Below are 24,853 nucleotides of genomic sequence, written 5' to 3'. Positions count from 1 at the left end.
ATGTATGTATGTATGTATGTATGTATGTATGTATGTATGTATGTATGTATGTATGTATGATTGGGCCGGCCCTACAGCACAGTACAAATATGGAACAGTATGGAAACTAAGCCTAGTTGATAAAAATATTACCTACACTCCATTGAAGAATAAGGTTGTCACTATATTATTTTTTAATAATAGTGTTATTTATTTCTATTTTAGCATATTTAATTAGGTAATCTCACGGCGTCGGTTAATCCCAGCAAAATACGATAATTATTATTATTATATTTTTAAATACGGAAAACAGTGTAAAATTGGTACAAGTTGTGATACAACTTACTTTGATTTTTTGTAGGTCTTTAATTTGTTATTAATTACGGCATAACCTTTTACGAGTTTTAGCGCAAGCATATAAATGAATAAAATGAAAGCAAAAAATGTAATGAGTAAGCATAAAAATGAGTTTAAAAAATTATGACTCCGCTTTTTACGAAACCAAATTCAAACAGCCGTATACTACGCAATACGCTCGTGTCATTTTTAAAAAGATCTATTAAAAAGAAATAAGTAGCAAATAAATAGCAACGTGAACACTCGTTTTGATGCGACACTCGCTACTGCAGCTCTGTGAAAACCGCTTAGGAGCCTCGTCGATGCGATGTTTGTTGCTGTTCCATATTTCTACTGTGCCTATAGCCCAAACGGTTCGACGGATTATAACACACCAATAAGGTGGCATTGGTTTAATCTGAACTGTGGAAGTTAGGTACATAAGATATCTGAGAAGAATTAAAAGATATTTAGCAGACGGATTTTTGATATTATAATATTTCTGATTAATTTATTATTAATTCGGTATGTAGAAAATATTCAATAGGTTTTCATTTTTAGGTTGGCATTGAATAAGTATCAACATCATCTACCGTTTGTTGTATTCACATGATAAGGGTTTACGTCATTTATCACTTTTGCATGCATTACTAATTTATAATAAACGGGATTTTTTATTTAGCAGCGGTTTATTTTATCATCGCACAAAATATTTTGATTCAACACTTCTTTAATAATATACGAACACAAGTAAATTTAATCAGTTTATTATTTACCACACGAGTAATTCAACATATCAATTAATTATTTCATGAAATGTATGTCGACATTTTTTTCCAAATATAAATTATAAAGAAAAATATAAAAATAAACATTGTTAATTTTCTAGCTACCTACAAGGCAAAGACTAAGTATTCTAATGTATGTACCTTCATACACTCTTCCATTAATAACAATAACATAATTATTAATTTGTATGTTCCTACAATTAAATTAATTAAATCGCAGATCTCTTCAAAGATCAACAAGCGAGCGGAACGAAGCGAGCGTCCGCAACCCGCCAAACCGCCTCGGAACTTTCCGACAGTTTCGCTCAGCACACCATCACGAGCGCATTGCGTCGTCTTCTTGATTGCAAAGTTTTGATCTCAAATCACACGTGCTTCGGCATGAAGTTGTTAGTTCTGTGTGTTATTATCGTCGCCAATGTGAGCTACAATGGCAAGGCGTCGCTGGAGAGCTTCATGCCGACGGCTAACGTTCTGTTGGCTGATACAACGAAGAATTCAGGTGATATATTATGCTTAAATTTCGCTTTAAAACAATATAATATTTTTCAAATATAAACTTTTAGGTAAAGTTCTTAAGTTATAATCATTAAATACCTTACACCTGACTTGTAGAATAATTTAAAAGAATACTAAATTTCATTTATTAGTTTGTCACATTTATTTTGATTAGTCCCTTTTAATGTACTTATATGATTGTAAAACTGTTAACAGATTATAATTAGTTTTATTATAATTTAGTTGGTCAGACACCACTTTATTATTATTTTGTTATTTTAACTAGTTAAGTATATCTTCAAAATAACATTGTAATTAAAGATTAATTTAATGCATATTACAGCCATTGTATTTGTGTGTACTATAACATTTTATTCAACGTCAGTAATATTTAAAGACAGTCAGCAATTTTGAGCACATAGTTACTATGTTCTAATGTAAAGTGCATTTGCGAGTTACTGTTGTTACAAAATATTGCAACCAAAATCGGCTTAATGTGTTCGTCTAAGGTTGCTCAAATAACCTAGTTTTCAGACAAATCCTCGGATTAAAAGCAAAAGGAACGATCCTAACTGAAATATTGTTAAATTCTTAGATTTATAACGACTCATTTGGTAGGTTTCACTGGAACTTTATTTTCTATAGACCATTTTACTTTTTGGCTTTGTCTAAGAAAACTGTTTTGTAACGATTGTATTGTGTGCTATGAATGAAATATCCATCCATCTTATTTTCAATTGTGGTTTTAAAAAGCGGGCATAATCGGTGACAAAAAGTAGAAAGGTATATTCTTCATTATTATAAAACAGGTACACTACGTTCCTATCCTTTGTTATAGCTTCAGCTGCGTAAATGTATTATTTCAATTGTGAATAAAATCAATACCACATCAATATTCAAGTATATAAGTAGTTTATTTTGTCATATTGTATTAAACAAATAGCATATTTTGATTTGAGGTCTAAATGTATAAATGTACGCTCAAGAAGTCTTCCTTTGCGATGTATTTGATATTTTTAATGCATTTAAATAAATGTTAACCAAAAAAGCTACAAACAGACGAAAGTAAATAATAATATGTGAATAATAAATTTTAACCAACAAATAGTCGATAGTGAATACTATAAATAAATTTTGTGTAACAATGACCAGGGCAACTTCGTGCCAGACCAAAATACACTTTGATCTGGAGGCACGTCAGTGCAATTCTGTACCATTATTTTCTCAAAACAATTCAGGTCTGTTTTTACACCCTTAGAACTAACCTCAAATATAGTAGCGTTGTAAGCGTTTCAGTTTCCCTTGGAAGTGCACTTCCGAAACGCTTTTGAAACACCAACGCAATTTAATGTGTACATCTAACGTTGCTCAACTCAGCGCTCTTTCAGACAAATCATGCCAGCGACCTTGCAAGTTCAACGTGAAACCGCGGCGGTGTGTCTACGATTTCGACATAGAACCTGCTATCCAAGAAAATGATATACCAGCTATTATGATCAACGGAATGACGCCAGGACCTCCAATACATGTTTGTTTAAACGATGTAGTTATCGTTAAAGTGAAAAATAAGGTTCCTGATCAAGATTTGGCGATGCATTGGCACGGCGTGGAGCAAAAGGGAACGCCGTATATGGACGGAGTGCCGATGGTAACACAATGCCCTGTGTCCTATGGATCTACTTACGAATACGCTTTCATTGCTTCAACACCGGGAACCTTCTTTTATCATTCCAATTCAGGTGAGAATTTATGCTTTTGAGTGCTAGTTGCAATCCCTAATTCTTCCTAGGGAATAAAATTTGTACATCAGTTTAAGTTATGTGTTGTGTCAGTTAGTCTGTATGATGTTTGTCAGTCAGAAACAAAGTTTTATTCAGTAGATAAAGTGGTCTCGATGTTAATGGTCATCGTAAAGGTGGCATCCATAAAAACAGTCTTACTCACATTCCTTCGAGGAAAAGTCCGTTGACTTACGCACATGTAAAATTTCATCTAAGAAATGTTCCGTTTATGTAGCTCATTGATGGGGTTGAAATTAGAGTCCGCAGCAAGTAATATTTAAAATTTAACTCGCTCTGTTAATTGTACATGTCTAGTCGACAAGTACTTTCAGTCATTAGCCCGTGATGCATTTATTGCAGAAACAACCTTCAACAACTGCTGTTACTTCTGTTATGAAAGTGCATGTAAATCTTTGTTAGAGAAATCTCAAATGTAATTGTGATCGTACTTGCCTTTTGTACATAATGAATAAGTAAGATGCGGTTTTAAATATAGGTTCGCTTAATACGAATTTGAAAAAAATATTTTGTGCTATAATGAAACAAAATACGAGGGTTTCCTATTTCTTACCCTAATTTGTTTAAATGATTTAATTAAGTACTTCGCGACTAAAACAAAAACGTAAATTCCGGGCATGACTTTTTACTACTTACTTATTTACTAATGATTTCATTATGTGTTTACAAAATTTCATGAAATCTTTTAAATTTTATTTGTGACTATCTTCAATGCCAAATCAATTTTTCATACATGGATTAAAATTATAACAGGATTGTCTAGTCATCAATAAACCTACCTTTTTCGTTGTCGAGGGAGAACCTTCAAAAGGTTAGCACCCACACGCTATTTTTATCGTACTAACGGATAATGACTCAATTTCCAGTGGCTCATCAAAGTGATGGTGTGTACGGATCAATCATCGTGGATCAGCCCCAGCCCTTGGAGCCGCACGTTTCCTTGTACGACTATGACCGAGGTGAGGAGAACACCCTGATGATAGCTGCGAAGTTCCCTTCCTTGCTGACCGGGATCATAGAAGACTTGAGCCAAGTTCTACCAACTTCGCTGGCTATCAACGGAAATGAAGACAGATCAAAGTAAGTTTATATAAAAAATAAAAGTAAAAGTATCAAAAATATATAAATAAAAATAAATAAAAGTAAATAATAGTATAAATAAAAAATATATATATTCAATTCAGATAGTTATACAGCCAAGTAAGGCAATTAAATTTCTCTTTTGTATAAGATTGAAATAGCAAACGTTTGCAATCCAACTGATATTCACGCCTCCCATCGATATTTCTAACTAATTCCAAATAGGATAGGAGTTCTGACCTGAGCGTGATCATAGATTAGAATTAAGATGGTCGCTTCAGCCAGCATTCAAAGTTCGACTGGAACGTAGGAGCATCTTTATACCTTACAAAGGTACCATTCGAAGGTGGTTCGACTCGGCGGCATCACCGCCACACCTATTTTTACCTAATAACAGCAGTGTTAGGCGCTGCTGTGTTCCGGTTTGAAGGATGTGGGAAGGAAGACATACTGTGGCCGACATCAGGTGGGAAAATCTAATCCTATCTGGGGTTGATTACAGACGTCCATGGGCGGCAGTAGCCACTTACCACCAGGTGGACTGTATGCTCTTCTGCTACTCCTATAATTAAAAAAAAGTACTGTTTGAAGTAGGTGTAGTGGTGATCTTCCCAGACTAATCATATCCATTTTACCCATTCCATCAGCATATTTCCAAGTATTTACGAAAGAAACAGCATTAGAGCGTGTAGCCCATCTGATGTCTGCAGGCTATAGTTTTCACCTAATATCAGGTGGATTGCGTGTTGTATACTATCTGTTTCATAGATATGACTATAAAATTACTTTCTTCGCGTTGTAATGACCGGCACTTTCACATTGACGCTTCGAAATGCGCAGTTTCCACTTAATAAAATCTACTGATGGACTGACAGACAACGGGCATCGTAAGCCTGTGGGCATGAAATGTTGCTCAGGATCTAACTTATATAACGCTCGTCTTATATAATGAAGAATATTTCATGTAATTAAATTTTGAATCCCATTTGAATGATGAATGGATGGGTGAAAAGTGGTTATAGAAGTAAGAAAAGGTTTTTCGTGATAGACTACAAACGTATTACATTCAATTATGCCCTAGTTGTCTCGTCCTCGATGATCATAGAATACTGACTGTTAGTTAGCTCCCTAGCACTTACTAACGCCACATAAGTTTAAATAATCTTTCTGAAAATAAAAATTCTGCATAATCTGTACCTCGTTGTCTGTCACGCGCTGTCATTACGTCGAGCTGTCATTCGTTTTCTATGTCGCTTAACGACGCCACATGTTTGTCACCGCAATAATATATAAAATATGTTATTTTATGTATAATGTATATAGTGTTATGTTAAAAAATGACGATTGGAGACCAAACAAGAAGAATTTTCAATGGATATACGGACGGAGCGGATATACGGGCAATGTTTGTGCGAGTTCGACAACGACAAGTTCGCTCCGGAATGTATTGGTAAGTTTATTTTCTTTATTATGTTCCCGCCAATTCTGTGTTTTGTTATGGACACTCAGGCCCATCTGCGGGATGAGGCGGTGTTGAAACATCTCAAAACTCAAAGACGGTCCTTCAAAATCATCAGATGGACGTTAAGGCAACGTCAAAAGATTTCATAAAAAGGGTTTGAAACATATCTGATGGATACTTAGGCTCACCTTCATTGTGTGACCGTGTGACCGTGTCGGTACATCTCGGAGCTCAGAGACGTACCAAGTCCCAGATAATGGACACTTATGCCCAGCAGATGGGTAAGGCGGCATTGAAATATTTCAAAACAAATGAATGGGCTTTATATACCATTTGATAGACACTCAGGCCCACCTGTGGGGTGAGGCGGTGTCAAAACATTTGAAAACTCAAAAGCCGACCTATCTGATCTTTGTTTTTTCTCTGATCATTTCTTAAGCTGCCATATATTCAGAAGGAATATCATGGTCAAACTTGCTTAAGCTGCCATGGATATTCGCAAGGAATATCATGGTCATACATTTATTGCAACTATTGTGATATTGTTTAGTTCTAAAGAGCAATGTAATAAATGACAGTTAATAACTGTTCATTGTAAACAGTGGTTAATATTCCATATAGGACCACTATGTGTCTTTCCAAGATCCAGCTGATATGAGCACTTGAAGCATGTTTCTATAAGAATTGCAGGGGAGATTAATCTTACCAACAATAAATGAAGAATGGTTACTGATTAGGCTAATGAAAAGCCCTGATAACTTACTTATAACATTAATTTCAAGTGAACAATTTATAATGATAAAGTATTAACATTATCATAACAAATATTTATTTATACCTGAAATACTTGGAAACGACATGAAATTTATAGCCCGTCTAAAATTAAACTTATTCATGAAGCAATTTAATTATTGACAAAAATATTGCTAATCAGATTGTGAATAAGGCACATAGGATTTATTTTATCATGGACTATGCAAGAACCCTCTCAGTCTGAGGAGAGACCTGTACCCAGTAGTGGGATAGAAATTGGGATAGAAGATTTGTGAAGAAGAATTGTGACCGAATGTTTGGTGAATAACTTAGAGTATTTGGGGAAACACACCCATTTGAAAAAAAAAAAAAAAAAATAGATATAGTTTCCAAAGCTCAATTCTGTGATGATGGTGGGTTATTGAATCCATAATGAAACGAGACTCATTCATTATTGATTAACAAACAAGTGGGTATTATCCCGGGGTGTAATCCATTGCAGTTGTTCACAACGGTAACAAAATCTTACATTATATCATCACAGATATAATGTTGCTGCAAAGTACTTATACTGTGTCTTATACAGTACCTATACTGTACCTTAGGTAACCATGACCACAAATAAAATATGGTTTCATATATCTCTAAAAAATTTATGTTTCAGAGGTGTTTTTCTCCTATTAGAAAAGCAGACGACTTTTTAATATTATGATGACTTACATCAAACATGAAGACTTAATAATTGTACAGCAAATACCAAAAACTAAAATTAACCCAGTTCTTTAAACTAGTGGGGACCTCTCTATACAAGTGTCCAGACGATGGCAAGAAAGAGATTGAACCAACCTGTAACTCAACACAGGAAGGAAGACAGGCATCCATTCCGGAGTTACTCAATGCTTAACCGTACTCAACTGTACAAGACTGGTATGTATAAATATCAAATTTGATTCATACCATTGATGGCATGATTACCATCTTAATTATGCTGACCTATTAATGAATATATTTTCCCTCTAAAATGAGAAATGGAAATAATAGATAACATTCATTCGGTAACAATGTATAAGTAACAATATTTAAGGAAAAAACACAAGTCAACCATTCTATTCCTTTACAATTTGTTTCCTTAGCTTAACAGCAACATGGTAATACAATGCATACGCATATTAAATTTAAGAAAGAAACTAATTTTATTTCAATATTTGAACATAACAAATTTTAACATAGGCCACCTGCTCAATAAATAATTTTAATTAGCATAGACTTACATAATATTGTACTATGTGATAATATATTTTGTATACAAAACTGTTACCTAAGGCTATTTTTGCCAAGTAATAAACCTAGCTATGTGTTATTGAAGGAGTGACATGTTGCCTAGTAAGTAAGTAATAAGAACATCATTTGATATAAATTTTGTTTGTTGATATAAAAATTTGTTCAGTTTTTTATAAGAGTTTATTGCTTATTTATTATTATTGGCTGACTTTGTATAGCATATATACACTTGTTATGTACCTTTATGAATATAAATATCATAGCCTGGTATTTCATACTTGACAATTATGTGTCAACAAAAATAAATAAAATTATTCATTTAAAGGAAACGTAAGTTCCTTGAAATTCAGTCCATATAATTGCTATCTTTAAATATATATTGTATTATATATATATATCAATAAATTAAATAAATTTACTTTGTTTTTGAAATCCTTTGTTAAGATGACTTTAATAATATGCCACAGCAATTAGTGGATAAAATGCTTTATTAGTATACAGCACCTACACTTGCATAATCTTAAGGATTATATTAAGTAAATTTGGTGAAAAAAGCAAGGCATTTTTGAATTATATAAATTCATTCATAAATTTTATATCAAGGAACTACTTAGGTCATACAGAATGGGAATGAAATAAAATATTTAGTTTCAAAAGTATACATAATAATATTTACAACATTGAAATATTATCTTCTATGTCTCCATAGTTTTATAGGACAAAATCAAAAGAATAAAGAAACTGGAATTCAGGGTAACCTATCAGATATCCAACCTTTGTTTACCTTGATTAAAATATTATTGGAGTCTTAACCAATTATATCCCTCAAAATAATTACATATTTATTCATACAGCTGAGCATAAGATGAGTTCACAGTGATTTTTTCGTGATATATATTATTATATATATATCACTTAATTAATATATACAATGTTTATATTAATTCGACAGTTACAAATTATATTTAATTATAATTACAATTTATGCAAATATATGTCCATAAATATATACATACATATTATATATATAGAGGTAGTACATAATAAATAAATATATAAATTTATATTTGTAAAACGCCATGGGTAATTGTGCTGAATCCCACAGTGTCAAATCGCTAAAGGATCCAGCGCACCGATATCCCGCGTGCGTTCAAATAACTCCGTCTTGAGAACAAATGAGAAATTCACATACGTGTGATACATATGTGGAACATTACATTTATATAAAAAAAAAAAAAAAAATGGTATCAGGGAGCATTCCTGATAAACGTTTTTGTATTCAAAATTGGGAACAAATGTTAACAAGTGATACTTTACAGTATTATTATTATTATTTTAATAGTACCTAAGTGCAGTAAGAAGGCTATCCACATAGCCTTCTTACTGCAGCAATAAACATTTGAAATGCAGAGAAAATATAAATGATTACTATATTTATTTTAGTTCGAGACAAAATATTACATACTTTAGCCTCCACTATTACCAATCAAGTTAATATAAATGATAACTATACATAAAATTATGAAACTTGAGAAGTTTGGACTCTGTAAAAAAAAAAAAAAAGAAAACAAATTCATATAATAATATTTTAAATATTTTATTTATGTTTCATAAGGAACCACATTTGGTCCGTTTGAACCGTTTTGGTGGTATCATTTAGTACACTGTGCTATAGATTGCCTCATCTATGCAATCAAAAGTTATACAATAAGTGTTGTTACATATTATCATTTATTATATATACTTATGTAATAGATAAGACTTCTGGGGCCACGGCAGTGCCACCGCCAAGTCGAAAAATATTTATTTTATAAGTACTGTGCTTTTTTTTGTATTGAATGTATAAGATGCTGAATTATGCTACATTCTCTTATTATAATTGGTTCTTTTTTAAGTAAAGAAGTCATAAACACACACAGGGAAGAATTAATGGAAGCGCGGAGTTGAAACAGAATTTATTATTTGATTTTCAGGATGTTTCCTAATTGAACACTGCGTTTCCGACCGGTACAGCGACCGTTCCACCACACAGGTCAGCACCTGCGTGGCGTATTTATTTCATAGCTGTGTGATGTTTGTCTGTATTGATTCTACAACAGGTCTTTGAACATCTAACAGTCAGTATTCTATGATCATCGAGGACGAGACAACTAGGGCATAATTGTACAATCAAACAAACTTACCAAGTGTAGTTCGATTGAAATTATGCTCCTAGTTGTCTCGTCCGAAGATGATCAGTCCCACCCTCCCCTGCAGGTATTACACCTGCTCCCGAAAGTTGTAGAATCAATTAAGTGTAGTAACAGATGTCCACGAGCGGCAGTAGCCACTTGACATCCGGTGGACGGCATACTTGTATGCTACTCCTATACTAAAATATATTTACAACTTTAAACTGAATGACAGCTCGACGTAATGACAGCGCGTGACAGACAACGAGGTACAGATTATGCAGAATTTTTATTTTCAGAAAGATTATTTAAACTTATGTGGCGTTAGTAAGTGCTAGGGAGCTAACTAACAGTCAGTATTCTATGATCATCTTCGGACGAGACAACTAGGAGCATAATTTCAATCGAACTACACTTGGTAAGTTTGTTTGATTGTACAATTAGTCAATAACTTGTAAACGCTAAGCCGTGTAATAAATTATGGCCTTTAGTGACTAGTAAACTTTTAAAGGTGGTAGAACCCTTTGTGGTTCGACTCCGGCGGCACCACCGCCACACCTATTTCTACCTAATAACAGCAGTGTTAGGCGCTGCTGTGTTCCGGTTTGAAGGGTGTGGTAAGGGAGACAGACTTTTCCGAGGCTTTCCAGCTTAGTCCTCAGGGGTAGCGGCGCATCTGTGGCCGACCTCGGGTAGGAATATCTAATCCTATCTGGGGTTGATTACAGATGTCCATGGGCGGCAGTAGCCACATCAGGTGGACTGCATGCTCGTCTGCTATTCTTATATTATAAAAAAAAAAAAACAAAAAAAATAGTATGTAGTATGTACTCTTAATATGAGATTTTTTACGCAGTAATAGTCTAGTGGATAAAATTCGGATTATCAATCCGGGGGTCTAAGGTTTAAGCGCCAGGCAAGTGCCTCTAAAAATTCAAAAATATATGCGTTTTAGATATTACTTATGACTTAATACATATATAGACGAAGGAAAATATATTAAAAATCTATACACCTTGGTTCTTTAAATAAAAATGTTCTTAAAGGTATGTGAAGTCTACAATTTTCGCTTGGCCATTCCTTGACTATGGTCTAAACCCTCTCACTCTAAGAGGAGACCCATCCCCAGCAGCACGACAGTAATGGTACACCATGGTGACATCCAATAATTACTTAACACTTCATACTAACGATTGACTAATTCTTACAGGTTATTTGTGATACCAGGATATGCTTACCGGCTCCGATTAATCAACGCAGCGGCTATCGAGTGTCCTCTGCTTTTGAATGTGGACCGTCACGACATGATGGTTATCGCGACCGACGGGAAACCTGTCAAACCTGTATCTACACGACACGTGCTGCTCTACCCAGGTAATTAGATTGTGTAATCGTTGATATTTATAGCTAATTGCGGTAAATTGCACATAGAATTAAAAAGCTTAGTCCACAGGGCTATCGGCGCATACCTATTTTTTTTGTTGACGAGGGGGAAACCTTCAAAAGGTACCCGGTGCCGCGGGAGCGACATAGGGTTATGTGTGATTCTTACTGCACTGAAACCCCCCCGGTGGCCGTCCTCAGCGTTACTAAGAGGACTCCGGGATATCCTACGGAAATCAACCGGAGTCCTCTAAACGCGCTGCCCCTTCGGGCTCCGCCCAGATGAGCATCAGGGCTCGCCACACTGTCAGGTGTTTACGACGCTATGCGCATACCGCCGTCCTTCCAGGGGTATATGTGGACGACCTGGGAAGCAGGTCTTGTCTCGAAGAGATTGCAGATGCCCTTGGGCGGCATTAATAACTTAACATCAATTTGACTGCATGCTCGTCTGCTACATCAGTACAACTATCTTCAGCGTACGTCATCGACCCATTATTGTCCCACTGCTGGACATGGGTTTCCTCTCAGAATGAGAAGGATTAGGCCATAATCCACCGCGCGAATTGGTAGACTTCATACCTATACATTTGAAATCATTTTAGAATTAGAATCTCCTAGTTTTGCAGGTCTCGTCACGATGTTTACTTTTACCGTTTTAAACATGTGATAAATAATTTCTAATGCGCACATAACTTTGAAAAATCGTGGGTGTCATCAACTATAACAGTTATATAAACAACTCAAAGCGAATATAAATCTAAATTCATTTAGTTATCTGGTTGATAATAGTATCCGGTACCCTCTATATGTCAGTGTGGTTTATAATAATGCTTAGGATAAATAGTTAAAGTAACATATTTGAATTAACGATTGATGTTTTGGAGATCCACTCACGCTCACAATCACGCCATCCCACGCTTTTAAAACCGGTACCTTTAGATCAATTCAAGTGCTTTTATGTCAATCAAAGTAGGTATATGATGAATTTTAAATATCACAATATTTCCTGTTTGAAAATAGTTTTTGATCCTAAACAGTATTACTTATTATAGAAGATTAATGTATATCGATCGAGTCGTAACTATTTACACGCAAATCATTGGGAGCAATTTAAATATTAATAATTCCTTTAATAATAATTTTAATAATTCCTTGGTCCATGGTCATCTGACATGAAGAAATTCATGTCAGATATGTCGACCAGACTTGTCCTCGCTTCTGGTGACCAAAGAGCTGGCGGCTACTTCGCCCAAAGATTGAGCCTAGCAGTGCAGCAAGGGAACGCCGCCAGCGTTTTGGGAACCATGCCTCACACGGCAATTTTAGATGGTTTGTTTTATTTATAGTGATTATTGTTTTTATTCCCCTTTTTTGTATATAATTCCTTTAATATTATTAATTACTTTTTTTGTAATAATATATTCTTATCACGAAAAATATTACAACAAAGAATATCGATCGAGTTATAATCAGTTTCTTAACAACAAACAACTTTAATTTAATGGAAACTCATAAAATAAGTTGAACGAAATCCGTGTCTAGGTCACATACAAAAATAAAAGTGTTCGAAAGTTGTTTACAGTCTAAGAATGTTCTAGATTTACGAAAAGGTCTTGTTTTATGTCACGTTTACATAAAAACAAAAGGCGTGGAGAAAGTATTTCAAAGCCTCCAAGGTGCTACAAAAGTTGTAACACAAAATAATAATATTCCAACATTATGATAATGATTATTGATTCAAATTGTTCGATTATTTAAAATTTAAATTTTACATTAAAGGTAGGATTTCATGAGATTAGGTAGATAAGTGCTTAAATTGTGTACAGGTAGGAAAAATCTTCGTCACTGCTGGGCACAGATATCCGCTTCGTTCGTTCAATTAGGCCTTAGTCCAACGTGCTGGCCAAGTGCGTATTGGTAGACTTCACGTACCTTTGAGAACTTTTTTAAAGATTTCTCAGGTATGCAAGTTTCCTCACAATGCTTTCCTTCATGGTTAAATCAAGTGAAAATTAATATAATTCCAGTTAACTTTAAAAATTAGAGGTGCGTGCCTGGGATTCGAACTCTGGATCTAGGGATCTGTGGGATGGACGGACGGACGGATCACGTGATAGGTCACAGATTAGGAAAGATGCATGTGAAAATATTTACTAAAACCAGGTAGACAAACAACAAATTTTAAAATACGTGTCGTCATTAGATTTGCCTTATTAGCGGAGTGTAATAGGCTATATTTTATGGTCCAGGAACCCACTGTTAGAGATGTAACCGCAAATTACTAAACTTTCCAAACGTATTACCTTCCTATGTAACCTTTGTTTACATTTAACTGTAATTTTATTACACAGTCGGCCTTTTTGATGTCTTTGTTGGTTTATTCACTCGTTGGTTAATTAATTATTTAAACTAATATTTGAAAGCTCTAGTGTTACTACCGTATTAGCACAACGATTTTTGCTTTTTTATAATATACAGACGAGCATGCAGTCCACCTGATGGTTAGTGGCTACTGCCGCCTATGGACCTCTGTAATCAACCCCATATAGGTATGGATATTCCTACCTGAGGTCGGCCACAGATGCGTCGCTACCCTGAGGACTAAGCTAGAACGCCTCGGAAAAGTATGTCTCCCTTACCACACCCTTTAAACCAGAACACAGCAGCGTTTAACACTGCTGTTATGAGGCGGAAACCACACAGGGTTCTACCACCTTCAGTTCATTCATTGCGTCCCAAATAACATCAAACATATCATTATCATGCGTTTCAAAGATTAAGTAACGTTTTCTAACGTCCACATGTATGTGTTAATTTGGTAGTGATTTAAAAAAACATCGCAACTTTCACTTACGAAATCACTTTTTGTTAATGTTACGAATTGTGTACCCGTGAAAGTGAAAAGGTATTATTTAGGTTCTATTTGATGTTGAAAAGTGAATTATGGACAACAATCTATAATCGTCATAGTCGTAGAACAAAGTCGATTTTAACAAATAACAAACTTTACAGGGCAGCCATTTCAAGTTGTTCACAAACGTCATTTACTATGAGCGCATTTAAAATCCGTCGTTATACCGACTGATTAATTTGAAATACATAGAATTTTTTCTGTAATGCAGTAATAATATTTAGACAATATGTTATCCAAATATGATAAAAAGTGAATTTCACATTTTTGTCAAATCCGTCATTATTCTACGACTATGACGTATTGTTTTCAAATCTTAAAGCATCCATAAGAATTAGGGATAAAGCGTGGAAAATTTCCTTTCTGTTAGTTGGAATTTTTTCAAATATATACGTAACTATAAAAACAAGTCATTCGAGATACGTACTTAAGTAGGTACTTATTCACTAAGATCATGGAGGCTTCCAAGGCCGTTCATGTACATAATCTGCAAATGAAAGTACAAGTAAAACTGAACAAAATCTCCTTCATTACTTACGGTAACCTAAAGACATTCAACTGTATAGTAGAACCGGAGACATAGTGCCAGCACTTATTACTAATTGGTAATAAGTGGTTTTGAAATACATGTTAAACGTCAACAATCATTAATTAACCACCAAGTGCTGCCCAAGTGTGAATTTATAGATATCAAACACCTTTGGGTTTTTTTGATGTGAAACATCTATAGCCGCACGTTAAACCGATTTCTAGCGTGGCGACGCATGCCGTGGACGCACGCTATACGATGGTATATATATATATATATAGTCTATATGCAGTAGTGTGTACGGTGTGGCGACGCGTCGCCATGCGCAATCGACTGTGCGATTCTCTCCCACTCGATCATTTAGTTCCTATCACAATATGTTCTTTTCTGCATATTACTTTTACAAAATAATGTCGATGTTTCACATCTGCCAGGCGTCCCGTGACGGCTCACATTTTTTTGGTAAGATCTTTCAGGCGTGTAGGTTTCCTCACGATATTTCATGTTTCGTGATTTTCCATATTCATGTGCAATTGCATAGCCCTACATACTATGTATTTAATCTCTTTGCGGTAACTTAAGGTCACAACAAATGTCAACGTATCGCTAGAGAGGTGTTTACCTAGACCTTAAAACATACACCACAATATGTAATACACATAAGTTGATAAACTATACAAATATCGATATTTATACAGAAGGCCTAAAAATATCGTTAACTGATCATACCGAAAGTTTCAACGGGATATCATATTTATCGATAGTTGACCTTCCGTTTCATTCGCCGACCTATGAAAGGGGTGGCAAACTCAGTTGACTTTCAAGGGTGTCCAAAAATTTTTTTGGATACATTTTTTGATATATTTTTTTATAATATGACAATTTCGATATTGTATGTTCGATGTTACCGAACTTTTGATGTACGTTACATCCTTAGATACTTGCTTAGTATATGATTTTAGACTAAAATTATCGCGGAATTGACACATTTTATTATATAACAGGTACTTACGATATGCGTTTTTTATTATTGCCGATATTTCGACCCAGTTGCTTAGCTTAGCATTCACTTCCACTATAAAATTAGGTTTAGGTTTAGGTTTCAAATTTTTAAAAGTTAAATATAAATAACTTTCAAGGTTCTATTTAAGTTTAACTTAAATCTTTCTTCAACAACTAAACATATCGAAAGTGAAAACAGGAAAGCAAAAAATGTTAGTGTAATTTTCAAAGTTTCACCGACAATGGCAGAGAAAGGCATCGGTGTATCGTGGTCCACTTCGGAGTTTAAGGTCACCTCACGACCGGTCTCCAGTTCACTTTCTTTACTAAAGAATTTTCACACACGGCGTTTCAGCTGCCAGACATGGTTTGCAATTCCATGTTCAATTTGAAATTGCATTAAAAAGTACACAGTAGTATTATGAATATGAAACAATTAATTGGGTTATAACTATATACAAAAGGTATGTTCATCATGTTTATATTTTTTTTTATCTCACCCATAATGTGTACATATCTTCGAAACAAAATGCTCTATCTAAAATCTTACATAAAGCCGTTCAGTACTTTTCCAAATTATTATGTATAAATAGATGAAAAAAAGGTTAATTTGTTATGCTTTCATATCATATAAACAAGAAAGGAAGGGGCAATTATTTCCAAATTACGGACAAACACTTATATTATTGTTAAAGTTACCTCAGCACTGTTTGGGTGTAAAAGTGCAGTTATAGCTATAATTATATTAAAGGTACAAAATGGCGGCTTAATCGCGCGGCTCGTTTGCTGATGTGAAAGTCGCCTAACTACATTAAGCCCTTTTATTTCCTTTTGTTTTTTCCATTCACCGACTAATGCGAATGCGTGTGGCGTTGATTGTTGCTCATTTCGTAATTTCGGTTTCCTACATAAATGGGATTTTGATTTATTAATGTGGCAATTGTATGTAATGTTTATGGTAGTAAGGAAGTTATGTTGAAGTGTGTAATAACAGTATGATCAATGCTTAAGAAATCCGTATCACAAACTTGGGTGTTAATATTATGAAGAAAACGTGACAACTTTTTTAAATTTTGCTATAATAATTAATTTTCTTGTGTATGTTATTTGAATTGAACGAGGCTTAATTAAACGTTCAAATAATATTTAACGTAAAATAACAACGCGTTGCGCGTGTTAATCAAAAAATCTGTAACATTTTTTGAACTAGTCTAGTACTAACTAGTCCTATTTGTAAAATTTCAGGAGAGCGCATGGATGTAGTGGTGCGTGCAGATCAAGAAGCAGGCGGGTATTGGGTTCGAGTCCACGGGCGGGACAAGTGTAGTGGTCTATCAGCCAGTGCTATGCTGCTGTATTCTGGATTCAACTACACTGCCATGTTAGATGAGGAACCAGTAAGTGTGTAAAATATATTTAAGGTTATGCAGAAGTACCTATTACTTAATTGTAATCTTTAGGTTTTTTTATGTATGTAATAAGTTTGTCTATCCCTTATCACACTGATGTAATTAGGCAGAAAGGTTTGGCAGCAATGAGTCTGAAGTCGAACTACAAAGAGTTGACTTCAGACTCATTGCTGCCAAACCAAAGTTCCAAAAACTTGACTTAGACTTAATCATCTTTCTTTCCGTGGACAGATTCTAACTCAACAATGGATTAGTAATAATGTGGCTTATGATATGTCAAAAAAGTTATTCCGCTAATATGGCTTATCATTCATTTTTCAGAAGAAAACCAAAAATAATCTGGAACCTGGTGCAGCATCTATTATATATGGACAGAAGCTTCAATATCTGAGAGATTCTACAAATGCTGCAGAAAATGTGAAGTCTGTCTATTTGGGCATAGACCGAAATACTGTTAAGTTTAAGGACAGCGATAACGACTATCGATACTTAAGTGATGCTTTACCCACCAAGCCTTTTTATCCGGCAGAACTATGTAAGTGTAAATAATTGTACCCAAAAGCCAAATTTAAATCTTTTTTATAATACTAATATTGACCAGCTATTAGATAATATAAAGTCGAAGATTGAATTTATATATAACAAAGATGAAAACTAAGAAAGGATTTTGAAAAATCTTTCTTAAGGAAGTTAAATAGGACACGGACTTGTTTTAAATTAAAAGTTTAACAAATAATTAATTAGCTACATAGGTTATATGATATAGGTCGGTATGTTATTATTATCGTCATCTTAAATATGTAAATAGTAAAATATATAAACAGAACGTAATAATTTTATCTTCGCTAATCTAAATATTTATTAGAAATCACGTCAATATAGTAATACAAATATTTTAAGCAAAAATTAGGTCAATTGACACCTGTTTAGAATTAATCTTGATGTTAATTGTGACTTCATTTTTGGAATGGTAATTGCAAAATGTAATATTTGTTTTTAGCTACAAGCAACGGTGTAATTCAGATAAACGGCAAGAATTTCCTGTATCCAAATACACCGATGCTGTTGAAGCCTATGGATGTAAAACCGGATTCCATATGCAAAGTGGGCGAGGAGGAGAAACATAAACAAACTCAATGTGTGCAGGTTTTGAAAGTGGAAGACAAAGGAGAGTATGAACTGGCGTTGGTCAATGAAGGTAAGACAACAATCCCATCTTATTTGAAGGTGGTAAAACGTATGGTTCGACTCCGACCGCACCACCGGCACAACTATTTCTGCCTAATAACCGCTGTATAAAACGCTGCTTTGTTCTGGTTTGAAGGGTGTAAGGGGGATATTTATCCGAGGCATTCTAGCGTAGTCCGAATTGGTAACGACGCATTTGTAGTCGATCTGAGGTAGGAATGTAATTTTATCTGGGTTGACCACAGATGTCCATGGGCGGCAGTAGCTACTTATCATCAGGTAGACTGCATGCTCGTCTGCTACTCTTATATTGTAAAAAAATCAAGAAAACATTTCAGAAACCTTTGGACAGTTTTTCTTTAATAATTCTATGCAGTTAATATCCCGTGGTTAAGCGACATCAGGAACAATACGTGATATTTATAAAGACAGCTCCAGCGTTCCAGCTTAGTCCTCAGGAGCAGCGGCGCATCTGTGGCCGACCTCAGGTAGGAATTTCTAAGGGGTTGATTGCAGATGTCCATGGGCGGCAGTAGCCACTTACCATCAGTGGACTGCATGCTCGTCTGCTACTCTTATGTTATTAAAAAAAGACAGATTTGTTGTATTAGTTAGTTTCATCGTAGCATGCAGAAATTATAACATATACCTAGAGATATGCTAATATGTTAACTTGAATTAAAATTGCAGGTTTCGGCAGCAACGATTCATACACATTCCATTTACACGGATATAGTGCAGAAGTTATTGCGACTTGGCAAAATCCTAATAATCTACCAATATCGAGGGAAGATTTCCATAAACTTGACAAAGAAGGAAAAATCATAAGGTGTGTTACATTTTATTTCACATAAACTATGTATACGTTATTATATATTTCAATAGATGCAAAGACAAAATAACAAATTTCAAAAATCCAATTTTGCTTTTGAACATCTTAAAGCATTAGACACGCATTTTCTATAAAATGTAATCGTATGATTATCTACTCATTATATTTTCAATTAACTTTCTTTTATACCTTCCTATGACCTATACTTACAATTTCATATTGCAACAAAGAGCTAACAAGTCTCTGACCATAATTAATGGAGGCCTGAAGTATACAATTTTCTTTCGTAACTATATGTATTGAAAACACCATGTTAAAGTCTTATTTCTCTCTTCACAGAAATGAACGGAATGCGCCTCTAAAAGATACATTTACTGTACCTAATAAAGGCTTTACTATTATACGGATACAGCCTGATCGCGGAGGAACCTGGTTGCTGGAGTGCCGGTCGTGTGGACTTTCTTCACTGCCAGTTGCGGTTATAATAAATGTTCCTTTAGCGATACCAAAATTGGTGGTCGATTCGTTACCCAAATGTGGAAATTATAAACCAGCTGATGTGCTTTTGAATTGAAATTGTGATAATAGCAGACTTTCTATAAGCAAAGATAAAAGATGTAAACATTAAATCGTTAAATAGAATGTATTGATTTTATATAAAAGTCATTATTCTTTTGTTCATAATTCAATTCGTGTAAACAATACATGAAATTTTAATTTGATTTCAATTCTAAAGTTCATAAATTATTATTCTGCGTTAATTTGCTTATAGTCATAAAAAAATCGAATTTTTCAAAGATTATTTTGTAATGGAAAAGTATTGTGGAAGTGAGTATTGATATTTTTTATAAAGTGGCTACTAAAACGAGTAGTGAGTACAAATGTTATTAACCCTTAAACTAGAAGTTAAGAGGTAGTTACGTAGACATTATTTTAAGGCCTCGTGATATATTGTAAATAAGCTGTAAACTTATTATTTATTAAAATATTTTATTCTACGTAACCGTGTTCTTTATCACCTACAATATATTACTGGATATACTTATTTATGAAGTCAATGTAGTGAGACACCTTCGTGTATACTGTAGGAGCTCCTTTTTCTCCACAGGGTGCTATTCCCCAAGAAACAATACCGAGAACGACTGGCCCAAGCTCATTTTCTCCATTATCAATTTCATTATAATAATTGTAATCATAATCATCTCTTACAGGATCATTTTCTATGTCCGTATCATTAGTTTTAGTAATAACTTGAATGAGGGGTCCGCCGGAATCCCCGTTGCAAGCAGCTATCCCGCCAGTGAGGGGACCAGTGCAAATGTTTGCGTCTTTGTCTAGTGGATTTATTTCATCGTCACCCTTTACTTCATCTATAGCTTTGTAGCATTCTATAAAAGTTAAAATAATTTAGTTATGATTAATCAAATTTTAGTGACCAAAATCTAGGAGACGAGCATGCAGTCCATGTCAGTAAGCTTTTGCTGCCTATGGAAATCTGTAATCAACCCCAGATAGGATTAGATATTCCTACCTGAGGTCGGCCACAGATGCGCCGCTACCCCTGAGGACTAAGCTGGAACGCTCCGAAAAGTATGTCTTTTGTTACCACACCCTTCTAATCAGAACACAGCTGCGCTTAACGCTGCTGTGTTCTGATTAGAAGGCAGAAATAGGTGTGGCGGTGGGGTCGACGGAGTCTTTCCACAAAGGGTTCTACCACCTTCAAGAATAGAACAGGATAATAGTCATAATTTGAATGATAAATTTAGTATTACCTTCATAAGGCACGTACTTCACTTGTACTTCTTGTAGTCTACTCGGAAGATCTGGTATAAATATCGTAGTCCTCAGCGCTCCCCAACCAGTTAAAGACAGGTGATCATTTTCAATTTTTAATTTGCGAGGTAAGCGAATGGGCTGGACTTGTTTCGTAAAAGTAAATGGTGTCCTCGTCTGAAGTACGGCGATATCGTTGGGACCAATGTCTCTAAAATATTTAGAAAAGTTGTAAAAAGGGCTCAAAGTAAATTTAACAAATGAATGAGTTACTCCTAATATACGTCATATACTCGTGATGCTAATTAATTAAACAATTGAAAATATGTTTGTGTCACAAAACTGTATACTTAATTGAAAAGTTGTTTTCGTGAACGACATTTATACTTGTTTTATAGAATTGAATGGATAGATTGAGTATTAGTAACCGGACATAAGGTAAGTTGAATTTATGTCTATAAATTGACGTTTTCGTTCAACATATCCAATAACTTATTTATAAAAAAAATTATAGCTCTATACTCAATATGCCTTGAAAAATATTGTCTTATGCCTACCCTGAGTAATATGGGTGTGGCACTCGTCTCCATACAGTGACAATTTGTGTTCCCCATGCAAAATTGTCGACATCGTGTGATCCAGCCACTGCGTCCATTGGTAGCCATTTAACCAAAAAAGATTCTCTCACGCAATGTGCTGCTGTTAGAATCTACGATTTAATATACGATTAGTATTAGATTTAAGATAAGGATCTGATATTCCTACCTGAAGTCGGACACAGATGCGCCGCTACCCCTGAGGGCTAAGCTGGAACGCCTCGGAAAAGTCTGTCTCACCACACCCTTCAAAACGGAACACAGCAGCGCCTAACACTGCTGTTATTAGGTAGAAATAGGTGTGGCGATGGTGCCGCCGGAGTCGAACCACAAAGGGTTTACCACCTTCTTCTTCATGTGTGGCCGACCTCAGGTAGGAATCTAATAATATCTAGGTTACATAACAGATGTTCATGAGCGAAAGTAGCCACTTATGATGATAAGAGGTGTACTGCATCCTTGTCTGCTACTCCTATATTATAAATAAAATAACAGTTTAGTATAACTAAATCTAAGTATTCCGGTCGCGCTTGACACTGCTGTTATTAGGTGTGGCGATGGTGCCGTCGGATTCGAACCATAGGGATTCCTATTATGTTCACCTCTTTACCACGGTTTTATTATACCTACATACTGTTGACTTACCCATCTTTCATTCAAGATCGAACCTCCACACATATGCATGCGTATCCACAGGAACCTCAGCTGCAAAGACACCAGATACGGGTGGCTGTCGGGCTTGGCTGTATGTCCACCGACGATTCTTGCTTGTGGCACTTCTACATAACCACCTTTAATCCAGAAATTATATAATAGTACGAACTATTTATATGAAATTACTTATAATAAGTGTTCATTCACTCTAAATTTTGCGAAATATTTTTACACCACTTCTATAGTTATATTTTATTGTGGAAAATCAACATATTACGGACATTCACATATTCTATTTAAATTAAATTATTATACACTTTAGGGAGACAGAAAAATTTACTAGATGTATGTATTATATTCTGCAAATGGTTAAAAAACAAAATCTTATGAGAATTACTTAACCTATTGAATTTATTTTTTCTCCTAGATTTTTCGTCTTATATTTTACTATTTTTTAAAATTTTATACTTTTTTATCTTATACAGGGTGAATCTCCATAAAGTGCACATATTGAAACAGCTAAAATTAAACCGCATTTTGTCGACAAAAAAAATAAAAATAATAATAAAAATTTTTTTTTTTGGGTTTTACGACCTTTTGAAGTTTTATTTTTGGAATTGTGCACCTAAAGTAAATAAATCGCTATAACTTTTGAACTAAAAGAGTTATCATGTTCAAACAAAAATTACAATGAATGCCAATTATAAGCCGTACTGATCCATGAAAAAAAAAACAAAAAAGTTTATCTACCCAGAAAAAAATAGTCAGATTAGTGTGAAGAAAGCAATTTTTTAGGTTAAATTTCAGTAATCGTGAATTTCCTCAAAATAATCTAGGCTTTTTATTTTATTTTTATTATTTAATGTAATTCTACGTCGTATTAGCTTTCAAACACTAAAAAAAGCATGCCTCTAACTTAAGTATAAAGTTTCCTACGAGCGCTTAAACAAAGGCAGTTCTTAAGGGTGTTGGTAATAAATAACATTTTTAATACAAACTAGTGTTTTTTTTTTTAATTATTAAAGATTTATTTTATTACTGTTTTATCACTTTAATATCGTCAAAAATAAGAAACTACCATGAATTTACCATTGAAACATATTTTTGATAGTTTCCTTTGTTTATATTTTGGACATCTAATTATGGGTCGGACTATACCAGTTTTATTAGGGCGCACGTGCGTCGCGTCTTTTTTGAAACGTTCCTAGCAAACTTTATCCTTGAGTTAGAGGCGTGTTTTTTTTAGTGTTTGAAAGCTAATACGACGTAGAATTGCATTAAATAATAATAAAAAAATAAAATGCCTAGATTATTTTGAGGAAATTGATGATTACTGAAAATTTTACCTAAAAAAAGTGCTTTTTTGCACTAATCTGACATTTTTTTCCTGGGAAGATGATTTTTTTTTGTTATTTTTTTTCATGGATCAGTACGCCCTATCATTGGCAATCATTATTATTTTTGTTTGAACCTGATAACCCTCTTAGTTTAAAAGTTATAGCGATTTATTTACTTCAGGTGCACAAGTCCCAAAAAAAAATTCAAAAGGTCGTAAAACCCAAAAAAAAATTTTTTTTATTTTTTTAATATTATTTTTGTCGACAAAATGCGGTTTAATTTTACCTGTTTCAATATGTGCACTTTATGGAGATTCACCCTGTATATCTATCACCAGGCATAAGTATTAATAAAGTTACCTGAAGTGATTTTGAAACAGGTTGCAAACAAAACAATGAAATTCGCGATAAAGTTCATGGTGGCTACTGTTATGATATGTTTGATGGCAATGGGTTATATAATATTATCTAGAATTGAAGTGTGAGTGTTATGAATATGCGTAGTTTTTATTTGCAGGGATGCTCAACCTTTTGTAATTATGGCAATGATTAATCATTAATAAACTTTATTCGTACGTATTCGTATATTTTTCGTACGATTGATTTAAATAAATAAATTACTAGATAATTACATTTAGATAACCTACGTAAAAATGGGTTTAAATTTAATAATAGTGACATGCATCATGCCGGCACGCCGTAAAAAAATTTTGCAGTAATAAAATTCAAATTTAATTTTTATTCTATATTAATATTTATTGTATAGTGTCTTATATACATTATTTTAATCTAATTTTCTTTAACATTTTTATTGATACTATTAACTTAGAATTGACAATCCATGTTAGTTTAATGGCATTCTCTAAACTTAATAATTTGAAACCATACGGGTCATTATAATATTGGAGTGGGTTAAGTATTCAGCGTAATTGAGACTTATATTTCAACTTCTGCGTAGAATACAAAAACAAGAAAGGTTAATTGTTTAATTGATGTTAATTATTTATAATTGTATTAAATAGTATGAAAACGTTAATGCCAGCCTGTCTATGATAATAAAATTGTTTTTTAGTATTTATATTATTT

The 24,853-nt window shown here is 34.1% G+C and overlaps 2 protein-coding genes across 3 annotated transcripts; one reads left to right on the top strand and one right to left on the bottom strand.

Annotated features, from left to right (window-relative positions):
* The first annotated feature begins 1,401 nt into the window (after positions 1–1,401).
* On the top strand, positions 1,402–20,402 carry LOC140753260 (uncharacterized). 2 transcript variants are annotated; one of them, XM_073087741.1, is made up of 9 exons: positions 1,402–1,605; positions 2,990–3,340; positions 4,267–4,480; positions 11,358–11,521; positions 17,221–17,372; positions 17,709–17,919; positions 18,385–18,582; positions 19,263–19,401; positions 19,744–20,402. In XM_073087741.1, exons 1-9 carry the CDS (start codon positions 1,485–1,487, stop codon positions 19,976–19,978), a joined length of 1,785 nt encoding a protein of 594 aa, XP_072943842.1. In that variant the 5' UTR covers positions 1,402–1,484; the 3' UTR covers positions 19,979–20,402. The 2 variants fall into 2 exon arrangements, with proteins under 2 accessions (XP_072943842.1, XP_072943841.1); XM_073087740.1 differs by having other exon boundaries at positions 17,706–17,919.
* Positions 20,396–24,662, bottom strand: LOC140753056 (trypsin-1). The gene is made up of 5 exons (XM_073087426.1): positions 24,656–24,662; positions 22,422–22,567; positions 21,738–21,889; positions 21,180–21,391; positions 20,396–20,792 (listed from the first exon to the last, which is right to left on the bottom strand). The coding sequence occupies exons 1-5, from the start codon at positions 24,660–24,662 to the stop codon at positions 20,434–20,436; spliced, it is 876 nt and encodes a 291-aa protein (XP_072943527.1). The 3' UTR covers positions 20,396–20,433.
* Between the last annotated feature and the right edge of the window lie 191 nt (positions 24,663–24,853).

Source organism: Epargyreus clarus, unplaced genomic scaffold, assembly GCF_041222505.1.
Source record: "Epargyreus clarus isolate Ecla_fem2 unplaced genomic scaffold, WU_Ecla_fem_2.2 ptg000026l, whole genome shotgun sequence".
Lineage (NCBI taxonomy): Eukaryota > Metazoa > Arthropoda > Insecta > Lepidoptera > Hesperiidae > Epargyreus > Epargyreus clarus.
Note: the sequence above shows the minus strand (reverse complement) of the source record. Positions and strands in the feature narration are given on the sequence as shown.